The sequence below is a fragment of the Mesocricetus auratus genome, unplaced genomic scaffold, assembly GCF_017639785.1.
Source record: "Mesocricetus auratus isolate SY011 unplaced genomic scaffold, BCM_Maur_2.0 Super-Scaffold_100025, whole genome shotgun sequence".
Taxonomy (NCBI): Eukaryota; Metazoa; Chordata; class Mammalia; order Rodentia; family Cricetidae; genus Mesocricetus; species Mesocricetus auratus.
Window position 1 is genome coordinate 7007823 of NW_024429206.1, and position 15636 is coordinate 7023458.

General features: G+C 51.6%; 1 protein-coding gene across 1 annotated transcript in view; it reads left to right on the forward strand.

Moving 5' to 3' along the window:
* Positions 1-343: 343 nt before the first annotated feature.
* Positions 344-15636, forward strand: part of Pxn (paxillin) — a 51785-nt gene continuing 36492 nt past the window's right edge. The window contains exon 1 of the mRNA XM_040731058.1: positions 344-533. Coding sequence (XP_040586992.1) covers positions 521-533 — 13 coding nt within the window. The 5' untranslated portion in view covers positions 344-520. The remainder of the gene's footprint in view (positions 534-15636) is intronic.

Below are 15636 nucleotides of genomic sequence, written 5' to 3' on the forward strand. Positions count from 1 at the left end.
AGGCTCCATCCAGGCCTTGCCGATTTAATACCCCTGGGAAGCGACCCACTGGGACTCAAATAGATGCACGGGTGGACAAATCCGGTTCTACTCGAGTGGCACTGACACGTGTGTACGTCGGTCTGAAGGTCGGTGTGACAAATGACTTTGAGAGAGACAGACTTAACTCAGGGTGTCAGGGCCCGGAGACAACTCCAGCCCACTCCGCCGCAAGGGGGCGCCACGACCACGCCCGCCGGTCGCCCCCCCTCCGCTCCTGCGGGACTGGGCGTGCTCGGAGTCGGCGGCGAGGGCGTGGCCAGCGTGCGCGCGGGGGCGTGGCCATCTTGCCGCGGGCGCGCGCGGCGGCGGTGGCGGCGGCGGCGGCGGCAGTGGTGGTGGAGGCGGCGGCAGCAGCGCGGCTGAGGTTCCGTTCCGGGCCGGGACTGGAAGGCGGAAAAGTTGCGGGGCGGCGAGGAGCAGCCCCGGGACGGTCAGCGAGGGCGACAGCGAGCCGGGGAACGGCCTCTGCGGACCCGCCATGGACGACCTCGGTGAGTGCGGGAGGTGGAGGGCGGAGCGGCCGGGGCCCGGCGGCCGCGAGCGAGCGCTGGGGTTTCCGATCCCACCCTGGCGCCCGGCTGGACGGCGGTGTCCGCGGCCCGTGGCCGTGCGAGCTGCTCTCCGCCGCGTCTCCTGAGGAGGTTCGGGGACCCGCCCGGCTCGCCACGGGTGGGGGGAGACGGTGCCTCGCTTCCCGGGCAGACCTCCTTCCTCCTTAGTTGCGGGACTCACTCCGCTTCCCCACCCCCACCTCCAAGCGGCTGCCTGCGGGACTCGATCTCGGGGGGCCGTTCCCTCTCTCTGTCCCGCTTCGGATCCCTCCAGGCCACCTCCCACTTTGCAGACAGTCATCCCCCCCCCCTCGTGTCAGGGCCCCCTTTCGGGAGTCCACCCGTTTCCCATTACAAGCTACAGAAAAGCCTGTGAGGACCACACCCCCATCTGAATGACAAGTGTCCCACGCTAATGCATGGATTCCCCCCCCCCCACCGCATCAAGTCTACTCACCCCGATTTACGGACTGTATTAGTGACCTGTATGGACCAGCCTTTCATTCACAGACCAGCCCTTCTCCTTCAAGTCTAAACTTAGAAAGACAAGTGTGTGTGTGGGGTTATGACTCCCGCCTCTCACCCACCGTTCCCAGACCCTGGTGAAATGCCAGAGGAATGAGGAGGGAACGGGCCGCCCGCAGGGTATGGCCATCCCTGGACGTGTCCTAGCTAGCAAGGTTCCCCACCCCCAGCCAGCATCAGGCCTGCTGGAAGCCACACCGGGAAGGAGGACAGGATGCCCAGAACAGAGTTTCACTGTCCTCATGTTATTGGAGCCTGGAGGCTGTTCTTTCAGTCCACGCTTGGTCTGGTGTTTGTTAGGACAGAGGAAAGAAAGACTCTCCTGGAAGTTGGTTCTAAACCCATAGGGATTAATGCAAGGGTTCCAGGAATGCCCTGAGCCCGGTGAATCCCAGAGTGAAGGAGCCCCTGACTTTTCCTCCTCCTAGGGCCCCTCAGTTGAGGAGGTGTGTGTGGGATAAGTTCCCTTCTCTGTAGAAGCCTTGTCTTCTCTCTCTGGACTGTGGGTGGCTTGTGTGACCACTGGTGCCATCGGTGTCCCTGGCTCTGGGGAGTAGATAAGACTGAGGGGCCTCTCTCAAGCTCACAGGGCACCAAGTTAAGATGGATTATTTGTAGGCATTGGATTTCACTGCAGTTGCCTTGTGGGATCAGGGAGCCCCTGAATGAAACATCCTGGAGGTAGGGGTGGTGTTGGGTCCTGTTTGTTTCGCTGAGTGGGATCGCTGCCAAACGGTTATGCCTTTGGGTCAGACTTGGCATCCACATTCCCATCGCACTCAAGGTTGGCGCAGCTTCCAGGCAGGTATTTAGAATTTTTATTTTTTCCATATAAAAATACCTAAGCTAAAAGGAGGCTGGAGCTGTGGGGTTTTGATTAGGCCCCCAAAAGTCTCCGTGTTTCCCTGTGGGAACCGGGGAGCCAGAGCCGAGTCACAGCGTCTCACACACTGGTGAGGTCTCTTTTGGTTCTGGGCAGCCCCTATGCTGTTTGAAGGACTGAGGAAGTCTTTGTAGAGTTTGCAGAGCCCGGAATTCCCATCTTCTGACGGTCTTCCATTTAGGGCCAGAACACAGGATTGTCTTTGAAAGGAAAGAGAGTGTCTGGCAGACGGGACTTGTCGAATCGAAATGTGCTGTTTATGGAGTGCTTACCCATGCCTGGATCTGCCCGTCCTCACGACAGCTGTCCTGTACGATGGCCCCAAGGCCACTGCCGGCACCACCGCCTCTTTGTAACCAAGTGGGAGAACAGAGACCAACAGAGGCCGATTCTCTGACCCAAGGCTGCACAGCCAAGGAACACGTCCGAGCCGGGTCCCTGTGCCACTCCTGTGTGCGTTTCTTCCCAGGAAGGGGACAAGCGAGCACTGGCAGGAGGGGTGGCAGTGGGGATGGCCTGCCACCTGTGACTTCTGCTGTCTTCCCCAGACTCTCCAGCTGTTTGATCCCTGTTACCCGACTTCCTTCGTCTGAGCTCTCGGGGCCAGTCACGCCTGGTTGACCAGAGCCTAGGGTGGAGGGGTTGGGTGTGCAGGAGGGCAGAGGAATTTGTTTCTGAGCCCAGGCGGTCAGCTGTCTGGATGGCTGCTCAGCACTCTGCCCGTCAGCTGTTTTCCTAAGTTAGGGTGGACAGGATGGCCAGCCCTCTTGTTTTTATTTGTCTCCCAAGAGAGATCTCAGCTGGGAAGTCCTGGTCACTTTTACATAGGGGATACTTTAGGGTGGTCTCCCCGTGGCAAGGCCACAGGGTGCGTAGCTTCTACGAACTTTGTTTTCTGGCTTAAGGGTAAAAATAAATAAATAAATTGGAGCACTCACTCCTCCCCTCCCCATAGTGGCCAGTGAGGGAATCGCCATGTGCTGTTTAATAAGTTACAAATTTATAGCTCTTTGGGCAGAAAAACATAAACACAGTGTGTCCTGCCCTTCCCTGTGTGTTCTCTGCGATTTGTGCTGTCCGGTGGCTGCTTGGTGGTGGCTTTTCTCATTAGAGCTTAGATGCTGGTTTGGCCGGGAGCTCCTTGTGTTCAAGTTCTGGCCGGAGTTTCCTGGACAGAGTTCTCCCAGCACAGATGCGCGGATTCTGCTCCGTGCCCTGGCTCTTCTCTTCTCCGTGTTCACATTCTTAATGTATTTGGGGAGGCTGAGACCACAGAGCGGCCTGATGATGACCCCTGGAGCTCCTCGGGAGACAGGCACTGTGCTCAGCACTTTTTTCTTTCTATCCTTTTTCACTACAGCTGTGGAGAGAGAGGTGTTTTTATCTCCCTCACAGATAGAGAAACTTGAGCTGGGGAAGTTCTGTGGCAGAGCTGGGGTTTGAACCTAAACCGATCAAGTTCTAGACCTGGTTGTCTTAATTATAAAGCCATAGGAGCTGTACTAATCCTGGGGTGAACCCAAAGGCTGCCAAATAACTGATAGCTACCTTTAAAGCTTCTGCCCTGCTGGCCAGGGAGGTCCCCAGGAAATGGCTTGGTAGCATTGCCTTCTCATCCACTAATGTGGGACACAGCCAGCTGTTGGCAGTGTCTAGTCTGCTGGAATCTGGTCATGTCTCCTTTCAACTTCTCAGCAGTCTTGACCCTTTGGGAAACAGTGCCTCATTGTGTTTGGGGGAGATGCTAGGGAGGGTAAGGGAGTTGCCTGGGGGCATTCCAGGCTACAGAGCCGCCCAGTTTCCATGGAAGTCTGACCTTAGGGTTTGCCTGTATGTGGTACCTCTGTGTGTTAGGTCTGCGCCAGGTTACCCCATTGCTGGGCTGTGGCAGAGGCAGCATCTAGCCATGGAGCAATGGTACCCTCCTGGTGGATGCTTTGTAAGGTGCATGCTAGTAAGAAGCTCAGCTTGGATTCGAACCCTTGGTGGTGTTCAGTTCTTAGGCAGGTGCCCTTCTGATAGACATAGCATGGATGGGATGGAAAGCCGTGGGCTTTGGACAGGGCATGGCCCTTTCACGCTGTGAGTGATGGCTTCCTGAGGAAGCCTGACAGTGTTCTTTCTTTCAGCTTCGTCAGGGATGGCCATGTGTTGGAGAGACTGGGCCAGCCATTGACTGGAGAGGTCTAACAAAGGCAAAGAGTTACTGTTGAGGCTCTGAGTGACCTCTTCTCCCTGTACTTCTCCATGGGAGGAGCTTCTTGTAGGTCTTTATGTTGTCTCATGGCCAGAGATGCAGAAGAACTTCTTCCCAGCATCGTTCTAGCCTTTTACTGTGCGGTTCTGGGCTAAGTGCCTTCATTAATAAAAATGATATCTATAGAATACATTAAAACATTTTTAAAGTCAAGGTCTCCATATACAACCATGACTGGCCTCAAACTTATAGAGATCCTCCTCTGCCTGGCAAGTGCTATGTGTGCCACCATGCCTCCCTTATGTAGAATACTTTTTATCTGCATTTATGTATGTATGTGTGTATGTATGTATGTATGTATGTATGTATGTATGTATGTTTTGAGACAGGGTTTCTTGTGTAGCCCTGGCTATCCTGGAACTCACTCTGTAGACCAGACTGGCCTTGAACTCAGAGATCTGCCTGCCTCTGCCTCCCAAGTGCTGGGATGAAAGGTGTGCTCCACCACTGCCAAAACCCACAGGTACAGAATTCCTCTCTGTGACATTTCAAAACACTTTTTAAAGAAACCACGTGTCGGGCTGGAGAGGTGGCTCATCCGCTAAAGGCTTGGCTCACAGCTGAAAACCGCGCATAGAGGACTCATGCGACATTTGTTTTGTGCTCACATTCAGACACTGCTGGGCATCTGGCATCTGTTGTTTGGTCATAGGAAGTCAGTTCTCTCGTTACTCTCAGTTTCACTGATCCCCATTTCCAAAGGAGGGAACTGAAGCATGGAACGAGCCCACTTGTCTGGGTTCTGCGATTAGTGAGTGCCAGGCAGGATCAGGGGTCGAATCCCAGCTCACTGACTGTAGAGTAGATTACCATTTATTGGTTTGTTTATGAGACAGGCTCTCTCTACATAACCCTGGCTGGACTGGAACTCCCAGAGTTCCGTCTATCTCTGCCTCCCAGAGATTAAAGGCGTGTGCTACTGCGACTGGCTGTCCAGTTTTGTCCAGGCTGACCTTCAACTCATTCCTTAGCCCAGACTGGTTTTGAATATGTAAATCTCCTACCTAGGTTCCTGAAGAAGCTGGGATTATAGGCCTGTGTCCTGAGACCTGGCTCCAAAAATCTTTCCTGTGTGTCCCTCCCTTCATCATCGGTTGAGTCCCACTTCCCTTTTCTCGGGGGACTGTCAGTGCTCTGGGGGACCTGAAAGGCGTTGGTGGCTGTGTCTGCTGATGGACAGAGGCCTCCGTTCTGCTCTCACCAGCCACCTGTCCAGTCACCTGTGCTCCTGACACAGAGCTGTGCGCGTAGAGTGCAGCTGCCAGAAGTGGACGCCCCTTCCAGCAGCTTTCTGTGTGCCGTCGGCCTGCGCTGCTGCCCTACGTGGTGCGTCCTTAGTCTTCAGGAATATGCTGTCATTTGAACAATACGGTTTCTAGCGGAGAAGCTGTTAAAAGTATCAAGGTAGGTTTTGTGTGGTGGCACACCCCTCTAGCCATAGCATTCAGGAGGCAGAGGCAGAGGCAGGCAGATCTCAGCTTGCTTTACATAGGGAGTTCCAGCATCTGGGGTTACAAGGTAAGATCCAGCCTCAAAAAGAAAATGAAAATGTTAAGGAAAGGAAGAGAACGGAGGGTGTCCTGTGGGGATAGGAGAAAGGGCGGGGCGAGGAAGAGGAGAATTAAAAAGCTGAGAAATGTTAGTTAAAGCAACTCATTAAAAGGAAAGGTCAGGGGTCACCTCCTCACCAAGCATAAACTTCCATCCTCTTGCCTCTCATCTGGCCTCAGTGTACATCCATATCCTGATTTCACCTGACTGCCTGCCTAACCAGAGGGCCAGTAGCAGGCAGATGTGCTATTGGGAAGGCCTGCCACAGCCCCAGTGGCCAAGGCTTCCCTTGAAGATGGCCCTAAATGCTTACTTCTGGTGTGACTGTGGTACCGTGGTTTATGGGCAAAGATCGTCTTTAAGGGACTTAGGAGTGAAGTGTCATGAAGTCTGTAACATTTATTCTTTGAGACAGGGTCTTACTATGTAGTCCTGGCTGTCCTGGAACTTTATAGACTGGGCTGGACTTGGAACTCACAGAGATCCACCTGCCTCTGCCTCCTGAGTGCTGGGATTAAAGGCATGGGCCACCACTGCCAGGCGGATTTTTTTTTAAGACAGTTTTTTTGGGGTAGTCTAGATTAGCTTCAAACTTGGCTATGCCACAAGTGAGACAGTGACCCTGAACTCCTGGTCCTCTGGCCTTTCCCCTTTCAGGCTCTGGGATCTAAAGAGTACTCCAGTCCAGTTTATGCAGTGAGGGAGATGAGGCCTAGAACTTTGTCCAATTAGGCAAGTGTTCTGCCAACTGAGCTACGCCCCCAAGCCCTTCCTGTAAACTTTAAAATTGAAACCATCCCAGGCTGGGGAAATGGCTCAGTGGGTAAAGTGTTTACTCTGTTGGATTCGCAGCCACCCACATGACAAAAGTGGTGGTGTACATGGGGTGCAGACATGGGCTGATCCCCGGAACCACAGGCCAACCTGTTGAGGCATTGATGGAGCTCCGCATTTAGTGAAGAGACTGTTTCAAAAGATAAAGATGGCAGCCGGGTGTTGGTGGCACACGCCTTTAATCCCAGCACTTGGGAGGCAGAGGTAGGTGGATCTCTGTGAGTTCGAGGCCAGCCTGGTCTACAAGAGCTAGTTCCAGGACAGCCTCCAAAGCCACAGAGAAACCCTGTCTCGAAAAACCAAAAAAAAAAAAAAAGATAAAGATGGTGGATTTCTGGTAGTTCGTGGCAAGCCTGATCTACAGAGCAAATTCCAAGACAGCCAGGACTACACACACAGAAACCCTGTCTCAAAAAACCAAAACCAACCAAACCCAAAACAACAACAAAAATAGGGACTGGCTAGATGGCTCAGTGGGTGAAGGTGCTTGCTGCCAAGTCCCACAGCTTGAATTCGATCTCAGGCCCCACACAGTATGAGGAGAGAACAAACTCTCACAAATTGTCCTCTGAACTTTGTACATGTGCTCTGGCATGTGTCTGTACCTCTCCTCCAAAAATTAATGTTCAATTAAAAAAGGGGGTGGAGTAGTAGAAGACACCACCTGTCCAAACTCTGGTCTCCACATGGACTCAGACCCTCACACATATGAACATGTATGTGCATACATGAGTTCCCCAAGTTTACTTAAAATACCCGGTACAATGTTAAGTGCTTGTTATTGCAGCTCTACTGCATTGTTAGACAGGAAAGGACTGGAAGGGAATCTGTGCTTACAGTTGAGCATATACAGAGATTTTTGTATTTCCCTGTCCTTTACCGTTGAGTCTGAACCTGTGGGTATGGAGGGCTGATTGTATATGGATTTACACATGTATGTACATGCATATGTGTATCCACAGAAAGCATGTGCCATCCATTTGCACAGGGTGGCAGAGTGTCAAGTGGAAGGTACATGTTTCCATTGTGTGGTTTTCAGTTTCTCTGGATGTTTGGACACTGTTAAGATGATAGGTATTAATAAGCTAGGTGGTGGCGCACAGCTTTAATCCCAGCACTCGGGAGGCAGAGGCAGAGGCAGGCAGATTTCATTGAGTTTGAGGCCAGCCTGGTCTATTGATCACGTTCCAGGACAGTCTCCAGAACTACACAGGGAAACCCTGTCTCAAAAATCAAAAAGAAGATACTAGGTGTGGAAAAAAGTTCAAGCCCTCCTTTTACGTGGTGGGCTCTGAGCTGTAGAGCCAGGGTGCTGCTGGCTTGTGTCTGTCTGTGTTGGCTTGGGACTGCAAGATAGGAGATAGGAGGTGTGCTGTCCGCTGGGGAAGGAGGTCACAGTGCTGTGACCTGTGCAGGAGAGAAAAGATCAGAGAGACAGCTCACTTCTGTAGGTGAAGAGTTAGCTCGGGTCATTTTGGCTGATGTGACATTAATCAGACAGGGTCAGGATAAGAGAGATGGTTGGAATTAAGGGTTTGTCTGGGCCATTGGTTTCCGAGCAGGAATGAATGTCTTCAGGCAGCTTGAGCCCAGGGAGTTGGGGTGGGGTGAGGGCGGGGGCGGGTGGGTGAAAGTTTGCCTCACACATCGCATGAACTCCTTTCCAAGGCCAACATCTTTAGCCTGTGGGCTCTTGCAGTGCAGACCTGGCCCTTCCGGTTCTCCAGTCTTTTGAGCTCTCTCCTGGAACCTCCTCCATTCCCTGTCCCTCTTGCTGAGTGGTGTGCTGAGTCAAAGCTGGGCCACTTGGGCCTCCAGCTTTATGGTGGTGGTGGGGAACTGACTACAGTGTGGCCCCTGGGCTCAGGCAGAGCTGAGGGCTCATGGGTTTAGTGGAAACATTCTGAGAGGTCAACAGGCCCTCAGGAAGTTGGTGCTTCGTGCCAGGAGGTGGGTCTTGGAGCTTCAGGTTTGTCCATCATCATGGCTGCTTGGGAGGGGATTAGGGAGGCCTCCTAAGGAGGTCTGGAAGTGGTGTGTCAGGGCCTCATGCTGCAGGCCTGAGAAGTAGCCTAATGTGTGTTTCATGGGGGAGGGTACGGGCCTGGAGGAAGCTTTATGTAATTCTTGGCTGGAGCTCAGGTAATTGTTTTAATGAAATGGAATGCGGCTTATTCAGAACTGGCTTGGCAGAAACAGCCATGTTCTGGTCCGTTTTCTTGTTGAGGAGCTTGGGGTATATATTTCCAGCTGAGCAAGGTGGACAGACTGGCAGATGAAGCCAGTGGGGCTCTCCTTCCTCGTGTAGTAATGAGGGAGTTCTTTCATTCAGGCTGCCCGTTCTCACCCGCACATCAGTATGTCTCCTGTGTTGTTGGGGTCCAGCCTGCAGTCTCCCCTTTGGGAAGCATGCCCTCTGCCAGTGAGCCACCCTACCCCAGTGCTAGTGTGTCTTTTTAAATGGGCCTTGGAGCTTGTGACCTAGCAACAGAAACCCTGCTGGAAGTAGTCTGTGAAGACTTTACCCTGTGTAGAACTAGAGATACTGAGCATACATACAGCAGACAGGCCCTTGGGACGGCCTCTCCTCACTGTTTACTTCACCTTCACAGTCACCCCACCCCCCTTTTTAAGAAGGGTTATTATTTTGATTTACTCTGTGTGTGTTCCTACTTGTCTACCTGTACACCCTATGTAATGAGGTGCCCACAGGCCAGGAGTTCAGATCTCTTGGAACTGGAGTATATATCTCCTGCCACCCAGTGTAAGTGCTAGGAATTGAACCTGTGTCCTTTGGAAGAGCAGCCAGTGCTTTTAACTGCTGAACCTCTTACTGGGCCCTTCTCAGTAAAATGCCTTTAAGTTAAAGAAAAAAGTACATTTATACTTGGTGGTGGTGACACACGCCTTTAGTCCCAGCACTCAGGAGGCATAGGCAGGCAGATCTCTGAGTTTGAGGGCAGTCTGGTCTACAGGAGTTCCAGGACAGGCTCCCCCCAAAAACAAACCAAAAAAACATTTAATTTATTGTGCATGTGTATATGAATATGTGGGGTCAGAGGATACCTTGCCAGAGTATTCCCTTTCCTTCTACACGTGGGTCCTGGGGATTGAACTCAGGTTGTCGGGCTTCGTGACAGATGCCTTACCCACTGAGCCACCCTTTGGCTATGCTTCCCTGGCCCCCACCCACTTACACCAGTTTGCTCTGCTGTGAACTATTGTGGCCTCATGGTCCCAAACTGTTGCTATTCATCTTGGCCCTCTGTTCCTCTTTTTTAGTTTTTGACCTAGCCTGGGACATCCTCGCACACTTGCTGACGAGTTTCCTACCCTAGTGGGTGTGTTTTCTTGCCCTCTCCTTCCCCGATCCACCCACCACTCCCCCACCCCCACCCCCACCCTGCTTCCCTGTAGGTGCTCTGGGTGGGAGCGCCTTCATTTTCCCTGAAGCTTTCTCTGGGCTTGCTGTTTTTCTCCTGTTTATTTACTTCCATGACCTCTTTTAGAACTTTTGTGCTGGCAACTCCCACATTTCTATCCCACCCCTGGATGCTATTGTCCAGATTCTTCCGGTTCGCAAGCCAGCAAAGACCCAGCTCATTTCCTTCTCTCTTTCTCTCACTTGGAGGCCTCAGCTATTGTCTGAGCTCTGTGTATGCCCCACCCCTTTTCTTGGCCTAAGTTTAGAAAATGGACATAACTTTTGAGGTAGGAGACAGTTATCCTGACCTACAGATGCGGAAGTGAGACTGAGGCTCACACTCACAGGAGTTAGGGGACGGGGACACACCCAGTGCCACTGCAGACCACAACGAAGAAACTTTAACCTCGGGTCCTCAACCAAAACCCCTTCCCCTCCCCTCCCCTCCCCCTCCAGGGTTAGGGGCTTTGGGTGAGACAGATTCATGTAGCTCAGACTGACTTCAGACTTGCTCTGTAGCGTAGCCAACAATGACCTTGAATTTTTAGTTCCCTACCTCTGCCTTCCCTGCTGGGATTACTGGCATGTGCTACCATGGCTGGTTCTTGTTGATTTTTCAGACTGGACACCCAAAGGCGGGAAGTCACAGGTCAGTCAGGTTTTAGCCTGGCCCCCGCTTTCAGTTCTCTGTAGCCTTTTTTTTTTTTTTTTCGAGACAGGGTTTCTCTGTGGCTTTGGAGGCTGTCCTATAACTCACTTGGTAGTCCAGGCTGGCCTCGAACTCACAGAGATCCGCCTGCCTCTGCCTCCCGAGTGCTGGGATTAAAGGCGTGCGCCACCACCGCCCGGCCGCAGCTGTAGCCTTTTTTATAACCAACACGTGGTTATCAAATCTAGGTGGTTCTCATTTGTTTGTTTGTTTTAATTTGTGCACCTGTGCATGATGTCTGTGCGGCGATCAGAGAACAATTTTATGGAGTTGGTTCTCTGCTCCCACTTGAGTGAGAATTCCTAGGGTGTGCCCTGAGTCCAGATGTCTGTCTAAGCTGCAGAAAATGGCCTCTTTCCTCATCTGCCTCCCGGAACCTCCGCCTCTATTAATGTAGTGAGTCACCTTTTTATTTTTTCTTCAGAGACAGGGTTTCTCTGTGTAGCCCTAGCTGTCCTGGAACTCACTCCATAGATGAGGCTGGCCTCGAGCCACAGAGATCCGTCTGCATCAGCCTCCCCAGGACTGGGATTAAGGGCGTGTGCCACCACCACCCGGGGAGATGGACGATGGACTTCTTTTTGTCTTCCTACAGTAAGCTCTTTGAGGACTGGGTGCCTGTTAGCTGTCAAGTGTGTCCAGCTCCCAGGTTCTGTTCTGTGCTCGCTGTGCGGTTACTCTATAGATACTCAGTGGTGGTTAATGACAAATGGGCATGAACTGCAGATACCCATTGCAAATGGAGGCCTCCAGCAAACCACTTCCTCCTGGAGCAACCCAGTGAGCTTCTCTGGGTTTGGGCTGTGGAAGCTGCCTGTTGTCACAGATGGAATCTAGGCTCCTAGCCTCACCTGGATCTGCACTACTGCTACTGTTACTTCAGCAGGTCACTGTACACCCTGAGCCTCTAGTCTCACCTCCAGAAATCAGGAACTTTTCCTGAAACAGTGTTTTATTTCCATTGATACATTTGTTTCTCTTCCTCTGTCTCTGTCTCTGTCTCTCTCCCTCTCTCTCTGTCCCCCCTCTCTCTTCCTCCTTCACTGCCTTCCTCCCCCCCCCCCTTTCTTTTTTTGAGATAGGGTTTCTGGGTTGTCCTGGAACTTGATTTGTAGGCCAAGCTGGTCTCAAACTCTATCTGCCTGTCTCTGCCTCCTGAGTGCTGACCACTCAGGCTTCTTTATCAGTAGGGAAAGGGAAAGTTAAGCTGGGTGTATTGGCATATACCCACGATCCTGGCATTTGGGTAGCTGAGGTAGAAGCATCACCATGAGTTCTAGGCCAGCCTGGAATACAGAATGAGATCTTGTCTCAAAACAAACAAAACAGGGTCTGGAGAAATGGCTCAGCAGTTTAGAGCACTTGTTGCTCACACGGAGGGCTGGGATTTGGTTCCCAGAACCCACATGGTGACTCACAGCCATCCAAAACTCCAGTTTCAGGGCATCCAGTGTCCTCTTCTAGCCTCCATGGGTACCAGGAATGCATGTGTTGCATATACATACGTGCAGGCAAAATATTTATACAAATAGAGAGAGAGAGGGAGAGCTGTGTTGTCTTCTTGGGTGGCTGGGTATACGTACAGCCTTTCCATGGAAGTCAGCTCAGTTGCCGTCCCCTCCCCAGGGCGGTTGATCTTGTTGGGGCTGCCCTGGGTTCTTTTCAGGTATGGAGTGTCGCAGCATCCTGAGCAGACTTTTCCTGTTGGTTTCTAGGAGAATTCCTCTTCCTCGGGTGGAAATGGGAGTGTCCAGTGGCGCACACTCAGTTTCCTGTGGGTTCCTGGCCCCCAGGCTGGTCAGGTGGTCAGGCCTTCTCATCGACGATGATCTCCGGGACTGTTGGTTCCGCCTCCTTGGGGCTAGTGTGACGGAGCTGCTGTGGTGCCTGGACCTCTTCACTCCTTCCTTGGCTGTCGGCCCGAGCTCTGTTGTTACATGCTGCCTTCTTGGAAAGTTCTCTGCCCCCAGGAGTGGATGTGTGGTCCCTTCACCGTCCTGAACGTCAGCCTTGCTACATGTTTGGGCTGAGGCAGCTGCTGGACAGCTGGTGGCCTCTCTCTCCTTGCCTTACTACCACAGATGGCGTCTGCTGCCGTGTCCTGAGCTGTCCAAGAATTCTGCCCTTTCTCTTTAGGAGAAGCCAGCTCGTGAGGTTGGTCTGCTGAAGGGGCCAAGCAGGAACAAGCCAGTGTCACCTGGAGGTGGTTGTCATGGCTTCCTGTGGTCACTTGTGGTCATTGGTTTCCAAACATCCTGTTTGTGCCTCTAGAGCAGAGTTGTTGTCCAGTTTAGCTGCTCTCCGCCTCACCCTCAGGCAGAGTGTGGCCAGGGTGTCAAGGTTCATCTACTCGCAAAGGCACTCGGTTTGATGTCTCTGGCTATGGGGACGTAGCTGGTGGTAGATTGTTTGAACACATCCTTGCCCGGCTCTACAAGTCTCCTCTCCCTGCTTTGACTGCCTGGGACATTTCCCCTGAACGTTCTGTCAGTTAGATATTGACGGGCCCCACCCTACTCCCAGAACTGGGCGGCTCAGGGCTCAGGGAGTCTCCAGCCTTTGCTTCCTTCAGTCAGAGCTGCTTAACTTGTACCTGTGTGTGTGTGTGTGTGTGTGTGTGTGTGTGTGTGTGTGTGTGTGTGAGTGCGTGTGTGAGTGAGTGTTGTGTGTGCATGCGTGTGTGAGTGTGTGTGTGAGTGTGTGTGTGTGTGTGTGTGTGTGTGTGTGTGTGTGTGTGTGTGTGTGTGTGGCTTTGGAAGGGTTTTGTTGGGGTGGCCCTCCTGGTCTTCATGTATCCCAGGAGGGCCTTGAATTTAGATGACTTTGAACATCTGATCTCCCGCCTCCACTCCCATGCTCAGTTTGTGCAGTGCTTGGGGTCAAACCCACGGTTTCACGCACGCTAGGCAAGCTTTTACTGTCCGAGCTGCATCCCCAGCCGTGTGGCTTTTGAAATGTTTAGGAATAAAAATGTAAAGGCATTTGAAAATCACTTATCAAGTTGAGCCCCATAGTGCCTGAGCACAAGAGGCCAGAGCGTCGTCCTCTCCTCTCTTTATCTAGTTGTCCTTCTAGGACTCCGCATGTGCTGTGGTGCCCGTTCAGTCCCCCTTCTCATGTCACTTTGTTGGTGATGCTGTTATTTATTTTAATTTCTGTTGGAGAAGATTCATGCTCACTGCAAAGGCAAAGTGTGGAATGCAAGTGTCTGTTTGTGTTGAGTAGCTTTCAGGTACGCAGTGGTGGCGGCACACACCTCTGATCCCAGCTCTCGGGAGGCGGAGGCAAGCAGCTTTGAGTTCGAGACCAGCCTGGTCTACAAAGTGAATTTCAGGAGAGTCAGGCTATACAGAGAAACCCTATCTCAACAAAACAAAACAAATAAGCAAAACACACACACAGGGCTGGAGAGAAGGCTCAGTGGTTAAGAGCATTGATTGCTTTTCCAAAGGACCCAAAGGTTCAGTTCTCAGCACCCAGATGATGGTCTCTCACAGCTTTCTGTAGCTCCAGTTCCTGGGGACCCAGCACATTCACACAGACATGCGTGCTGACAAAACACCAATGCACATAACATAAATAAGCTTTAAAAAGAAAGAAAAATAGCATTTTCAAATAGATACCTGTACATAATTGTTCCTATTTACCATAGCCAAGAGGTGGGGTCTGCTGCTAGCAGTTCAGTGTGTGTCTTTTCCAATAATTTTCTATGGATTAGCATGCATATAAGATACATCCTTCTTTTTCTTTCTTTCTTTCTTTCTTTTTTTTTTTTTTTTTTGGTTTTTCGAGACAGGGTTTCTCTGTGGCTTTTGGAGGCTGTCCTGGAACTTGCTTTGTAGACCAGGCTGGCCTTGAACTCACAGAGATCGGCCTGCCTCTGTCTCCCGAGTGCTGGGATTAAAGGCGTGGGCCACCAACACCCGGCTACATCCTTCATTTTTATCATTCATTTATTTTGACAGGGTCCTTTTACACTTTCTTATTTATTTTAATCTTATATGCATTGCTGTTTTTGTCTGTATGTATGTCTATGTGAGAGTGTCAGATCTTGGAGTTAGACAGTTGTGGGCTGCAATGTGTGTGCTGGGAATTGAACCCGGATCACCTGGAAGAGCAGTCAGTGCTCTTAATTGCTGAGCCATCTCTCCAGCCCCCTTGATACAGGGTGGCCCAGAGCTTGCAGTGTAGACAAGGATGGGGGTTCCATACTTGTGCCACCACAGCTGGTTCATGCTGTTCTTGGCGGTGCTGACAATGGAACTCATGGCCTCCAAGCTGGTGTTAGGGTACATCCTGGCACCTTTTGTTACTTTTTTCTTTTCTGTACTTGGGCCCAAGCACCCCCTTGAACTTACTAAGCATTCTGCGACTGAGCTAACTCTTGAACTTTTTGTTCTTTTCCTTCCCCTCTATCTCTCCCTGATTCTTTCTCTCTCTCTATCCTTGTCAGGGTTTCTCTGTAGCTCTAGCTGACCTGGAACTTACTCTGTAGACTAGACTGGCCTTGAACTCCTGCCTGCTTCTCTGCCTCCCCAAACCAGGGGTGTTTCTTATTTAAAATTAATCATTTTAAAACTATAAAAAAAACATAATCCAGTGGCATCTAGTGTATTCAGGGTTTTGCTCCTTCTAGCTCTTCTTCTCTTTTGGCGTTCTGAGACAGGATTTCCCTGTGTAACCCTGTCTTGGAACTCAGTCTGTAGACCAGGTTGGCCTCAGACTCAGAGATCCACCTGCTGCTGACTCCCGAGAGCTGGGATCAAAGGCATGCACCACCACCACCAGCCTGGGGATTGTGTTTTAACCTGCTGTCCCACACAGCCCTCTGGTCACACTGGACTCTGATTCCCACTTGTC